Source organism: Papaver somniferum, unplaced genomic scaffold (assembly GCF_003573695.1).
Source record: "Papaver somniferum cultivar HN1 unplaced genomic scaffold, ASM357369v1 unplaced-scaffold_22, whole genome shotgun sequence".
Lineage (NCBI taxonomy): Eukaryota > Viridiplantae > Streptophyta > Magnoliopsida > Ranunculales > Papaveraceae > Papaver > Papaver somniferum.
This window is the reverse complement of record NW_020632152.1, coordinates 1,682,203-1,688,627: the sequence shown is the minus strand read 5'-3', so window position 1 is coordinate 1,688,627 and position 6,425 is coordinate 1,682,203. Positions and strand designations below refer to the sequence as shown.

Here is a 6,425-nt window from a genome sequence, read left to right as displayed (position 1 = left end):
TCTGAAAAACAGATGTCCGAGTAAAAATTTATTTTAATACAAGATAGCTTTCGTATTGAGGTCATGAGAAAAATCATGAACGAGTACGGACCAATTGCAAATCACCTGAAAATTTAGAGGTTACAATATAGATTTTGAGTTACTAGTCATACATAATATATCAACAGGCAAATTATTTGCAATGGAATTTGCAAAATTTTGAGGTATGAAATTTATTTTGGATTATGGGACACATCTTGAGCCACATATTACGAATTTTCAAGAATTATAAAATAAATTAAAGGGTTAAATAACATTATAAAATGAATCTAAAAAATGGGGAAATTGAGAAAACCATCTCAATTTCGGAAGCACATATATTTTCTAAATTGCCGGTCATAAAATACCACTACCTCCTTTCCCACTTTCATTAGTTCACCAAGAAAGAGAGGCTTAGCTTTCTAGCTATCTAGCTAGGCTTGGAGTCCTACATCCTCAAACCATTATAAATATGTTCCCTCAATCTCAATATCTTTCAACAGATAGCTTGTGTTAAGGTCATTTTTTCCTATCTCACTGCACACAACTTTTCTCCTCTCCTTTTCTTCGCTAAATTTTTATCACATTTTCTTCTTGTCTTCTTACTATGGGGGGTAGTTCTCCGTGTGCTTCCTGCAAGCTGTTGAGACGACGATGTGCCAAAGATTGTGTTTTTGCACCATACTTCCCTTCCGATGATCCTCATAAGTTTGCCATTGTCCATAAGGTCTTTGGAGCTAGCAATGTTAGCAAGATGTTGCAGGTATATACACAAACAGTTACCGTCTACGTTTAACTTTAAAACTGCTAATAATGTTTGGGACCACCGCGATATGAGATGCCTAAACACGCTACGCATTAGTTTTGATTTAGTTTTGTAAATTGAATCATTACTAATCAGTTTTTTCTTGTTCTATAAACATAGGATCTTCCACTACAACAGCGAGGAGATGCGGTGAGCAGTCTAGTATACGAAGCAAATGCAAGAGTTCGAGACCCAGTTTATGGATGCGTTGGAGCAATCTCCTACCTACAAAACCAAGTCTCACAATTGCAAATGCAACTAGCAGTTGCTCAAGCTGAGATTCTTTGTATCCAGATGCAGCCAGAATCAACTATGCCCAGCACTCAACATCAGCTTCAGTTAGATACTCTTAATCATCATCTTACTCATTTCACTTCAGATATTGAGAAATCAGCACTGTTTAATCTTCAAAATCACCATCATTCCAATAACCTCAACATCAACAGTCTACTTCCTGCTCAGTATCTCAACTTTACATCTTCTAATAATAGTAATGTAATTCACCAAGATCCTCTAAAAAGAGAGTCTCTTTGGACATGATCATAAGTACTACTTTAGTTTCATGATGTTTAATGGAAAATATGTTTGTCAAAATAATGAGTATCAAAATTTACTATCTTAACTAACCTGTTCTAACTCAAAAGCATACGTATATTGAATGCAAGGTCAAGTTAAGCCATGTGAAACAAAAATAGATTGAGTAAATTAGGGTTTTGTGTGTAACTTGATAGATTAAACAAAACAAAGGTCATCTAGTTGATTAACGCGTGGAGACAAGGGGCGGTGCACATACATGTACATGTCCTCTGATCTCATTCTCTATGACTCCTATTATATATTTCTTCAACTTGTGGGAAGAGTTTTCTTGATCATGCACGTGCTGATGGAGGTGGAACCGTGGAAGTGAAGCACAAGGAAGTTAGATGGTGGAAACTTGGAAATTCATAACACAAAAACACAGAACAGAACCCCATGCAGTACTGTACTAGTTAAACCTTAAATATTTGTTAATTAACGTTCGAGTCATTCTATATCATGCTTACGAGTGCACAAGAACACCATGAATATGCATTCCTATGAACTCCAGATTTCATATCTATTCATGTGCATCTCTACAATAGCAAATTTGACGACTAGACCTTAAATATCTGTTAATTAACGTTCCAGTCATGTATTCCTATGAGCTTTCAGATTTCACATTTTTTCGTGTGCATCTCTATAATAACGAATCTGACGATTAGAGATGCGCGCTCACTGTGCAGTCGTGCACATGATAGCACTGCATAATAATGCATAAGATATATTTATTAATTAAGAACTAACTAGGGCAGTAAAAACAAAAGCAAACCCCTGACATAAGATTCTTCTATAAATATATGATCTTCTTTTGATGATGAAAGACATTTACTAGGTCAAACACATTAGGTAGCTTTCTAAACTCCTACTGTCTGGTTTTTAATTACTCATGAGTTAGTAATAATTAATTATAAGCTCATGAATACTTAATCACTTGATGTATGTATGTACTTAGTTAATTAATAAGATTCTCAGCTTTGGGTCCTGTGTTTCAGAGATCATGTTATCGATACATTTTGTCTTGTCGCAGAATAATACTTGTGTCTGCATGATGCATGTGTCCTCTTTCTTCTTCTTCTTAGAAGAACAAAAATTCAATTCAAAATTCAAAACTAGACATGTTTGATGATTATTAGGAAGAAAATTAGAAGCAAGATAGTGATGCAAATGCATTAGAAGGGTTCACTTTTGATGAGATGAAGCTTCTTTAGTGTGGGGATTAGAGCGAGAGAGTGCATGGTGATTTTTTGTTTTTTGTGTTTTGGAAGTAGGAGGGGATATTTTGTCAAACAATCTTGATATTTGGTACACTTTTTTCTCTCTAATTTCCATAGTACCAAAGTTAAAAAGATGAGAACCCTAGACATATTTTTGAGTCTTTTTAGGACTCGAGGATTGTAAAAACTTCTACCACCAAAGTTCCATAGAAACAGAAGTTTGGCTCTTTCTTTTTAGTTTACTTCAAAAAACATGTCCTTACTGCGAGACTTCACCTACTAATTTTAGTTGTATGGGTTTCTTACACTTAATTTACTCCTGCCTATATGGTCAAGCTGTTAAGCCATGGAATTTTGACATTGCATCAAAAGAAAACTTCTGGCTAAAACAACATTTCTTTTAACACAAAATTGGTCAAAAAGACCCATTTTAACAAATTCTGAGTGAAATATATTCTTAGGTTTACATACTGTTCATATATATACAAAAAATAGAAAAATATTGTTCATCTAGCCAAAATGGATAATTGACCCAAAATCTTTTTTATTTATTAACCTGAAGAGACAAATATGTCCCTATCTTCTTCTAATAGCTACTGGACTGAAGAAGAACAAAGTAATCAAATAAAAACAGAGTATTTCATTGCATATCAAATAAAAACAGAGTAAAAAAAACAGAATACTTAATTGCTTTGTTTTACGAATTAAAACAGAGTACAAAACAGAGTGCGTGAAACAGAGCAAAACAGAGTGCGTGAAACAGAGCAAAAAACAGAGTGTGTGAAACATTGCATATCCTTCATCTCTACCTCATGCCAACCACAATTGCCATCACCTGCACATATGTAATGTCATCTCCTGCATCATTCCATTGCAATACCAACCAGTCCACCTGACACTTCACTAGAACCAGTTTCTCCATCATCAAAACAACACCACCACTACCCATTAACTACATTACTGCCACCAGATCCAACAACTGCAGCTGCAACTAATAGCAGTACCTGCATCATTCAAATAAACAATGTTAGACAGATACAATAACAACAATTGCTTAATTTTGCAAGTGCAACTGAAATTTATGTTGTAAGTCACAATAAGAGATGGCATGTATAGTATTCATTTCTAACATAAGTGAAACACTCTTTAGCAGAGTTTGCATTTCTTTCATTAATCCAAACAAAGAATACTCCTTTAAATACAATCTATACTAATCTCACAATTGTCAATTCCTCCCCATTCATCAACTGGCATAATTGTTTTCGACACGACATTTTTAATATCAACACAAGACTTAATCAGATACATTAAGCAATAAATACATCACGCACCTGGTTATATCCAGCGGTGCGACTATTATTCCAACTTTAGTTTCAGTAATCAACACAGGATGTACCTGTGTACGTCAAGAAATAGTACATGATGGCATGTACTTTCCCATCTATCTGTTCTTTTTCTTCGCATAAGTTGAGACTATACTTTTTAAAATAAGAAAATTAGTAAGGTTTATGTAATTGTCAAAAGAGATCACATTGTTACTGCATTATCAGTGAAACAAAATTTAACTCATTGCAAAATCCAACACATTGCAAAACATAATGAAACTGGTTTCATCCTAGCCTAACTATCAGTGAAACCAAATTTAGAACAGGATGTAACTGGTTTCATCCTAGTTTAAACAAGGGTGAAAACAAATTCGAAAATTTTTAAACATGATGAAACTGGTTTCATCCCTGCCTAAATATCGATGAAACCAAATTTAAAACATGATATAACTGATTTCATCCAAGCCTAATTTAAACATGGGTGAAAACCGATTAAAAAAAATTTAAAACATGATGTAACTGGTTTCATCCCAGCCTTAATATGAGTGAAAACAAATACAACCCAATTTAAAACATGATGTAACTGGTTTCATCCCTGCCTAAATATCGATGAAACCAAATTTAAAACAGGATGTAACTGGTTTCATCCAAGTTTAAATATGGGTGAAAACAAATACAACCCAATTTAAAAACATGATGTAACTGGTTTCATCACAAAATTAATCTGAATAGCTTCAAATGGACATTTCTTTTCCAACATCAAAACAAACAAAACACACCCCAATTAGACAACTGAATAAGAAAGGAATAAACATAACAAAAAAAAGGGGCAAAAAAGGTGGTACCTTGATACATATACCACATCCAATACACAGCTCCTCAGAGATGTAAGCAATCTTTTCATCTACAGTAACCTCAATACACAGTTTCTCTGTTGAAAACCCGAGTTAGGAAATTGAAAACCAAAACCCTAAATTACAAAGATTTAATAATTCAGAATAAGCCCCAAATCCGATTGAAAACAAAGAGTTGTTCAATTAGGGTTAGCAGAAGATGGAGAAACCGATTTCTGATAGTGTTGATTTTCACTGTAGATGGTGAGAGACATTGATGGTGGGTAAGAGAAGATACAGAAACCGATTTGAGAAGACCCCAAATTCTTATTGTTGATGGTGAGAGACGTTGACTACGGATGGTTATGGAAATGGTGGAGAATGGGATCGAGAAATTGATGAGTTCTGGTAATAAAATCATGAAAAACAATCAGGATCGAGAAACTTACCAGTGAAATTGATGGAAGAAATCAATGGATTCGGTGGAGAGAAGTTGAAGAAGGATTTTGGAGATAATTGATGGTGGTGCTGGTGGTGGTGATGAAATCTTTTTGAAGAAAGATTTTGATTTTTCCACGGTGGTGATGGCGGAGATGGAGAACGAGATGTTTCTGGTAGAGGGTGGCGGAATTTTTGAGAAGATGAAGATGAAGGCATTTTTTAGTTTTTTGAAGAAAGAAGAATAACGTGTCGAGGTATAGATGGACGTTGCAGGGTAGTTGTGTCCATTTCACAAAAAAAAATTTTTTGGACATTTGACCCAGACTGAAAGCTTACAAGTCCATATGGCCTAGGAAACACACAATTTTGGCTATATAGCTCATTTTCTGTTCTTTCAAAACCCTTTAGAAGAAAATGCATCGCATTGGTCGCATATGCTCAACGATGGCTCTGGCCAGTGGCTACATGATGTGTTTTCAACTTTGTTCTTTTTGTGAGCCTACACTCAATTCAATTAGCCTGTTTTAACTTTTTTTCTACTCAAAAAATATTTAGGGTGTTTGTTTAAGGGCAAGTATGTCAAAATATCGTAAAAGTCGTGCACCCTATCACTGACTTAAAGTAGTTCTAGGCCGAAATTTTTTTCTTTTTTTTTTTTCCAAAGCCAGACCAGAAGTTGACATTGTTGATTCACTAACATGGCTTCCTTCATCGAGAGAAGTAGGAATGAAGAAAAATGTTATTGGTTGTTGTTGGTTTATTTATTTTTCATTCTTTAGCTGATTTATTTTGACCTTTAAGTGCAGTGTGGTAACATTCAAGAATCAAGATCCAGAATAGGATGTCGGCAGGTGATGCAATATAATTCCCTAATTTCAAATCTATTTCTTCGACAGGGAGAGCTGACAGAAAAAGAAAAAATATCCCTATAATTATTTTTTGGAGTCATGAATACCAATGTTGAAATCAGAACAAGCTTGTAGGTGTGTGGACTTTTCGCATGTATACCTCTACAACTAGAATACGCATCTCATCTAGAATGGGGAAGGGGGGGATTTGCCCCAAACTGTCCTTGCTCAACATGAGTGTTCGGCAGTTCATGATAGAATCTCTTGCAGATTTATAGTACAACTGAATACGCATTCTCTTTTCATGCATATGATATCTGTTGGCAAAGCGTGAAACCAAATCTGATGAGGTTCTTATTAAG

At 34.8% G+C, this 6,425-nt stretch overlaps 1 protein-coding gene across 1 annotated transcript; it reads left to right on the top strand.

Annotated features, from left to right (window-relative positions):
• The first annotated feature begins 426 nt into the window (after nt 1-426).
• Nucleotides 427-1,397, top strand: LOC113340680 (LOB domain-containing protein 12-like). The gene is made up of 2 exons (XM_026585802.1): nt 427-781; nt 944-1,397. Exons 1-2 carry the CDS (start codon nt 626-628, stop codon nt 1,361-1,363), a joined length of 576 nt encoding a protein of 191 aa, XP_026441587.1. The 5' UTR covers nt 427-625; the 3' UTR covers nt 1,364-1,397.
• The last annotated feature ends 5,028 nt before the right edge of the window (nt 1,398-6,425 follow it).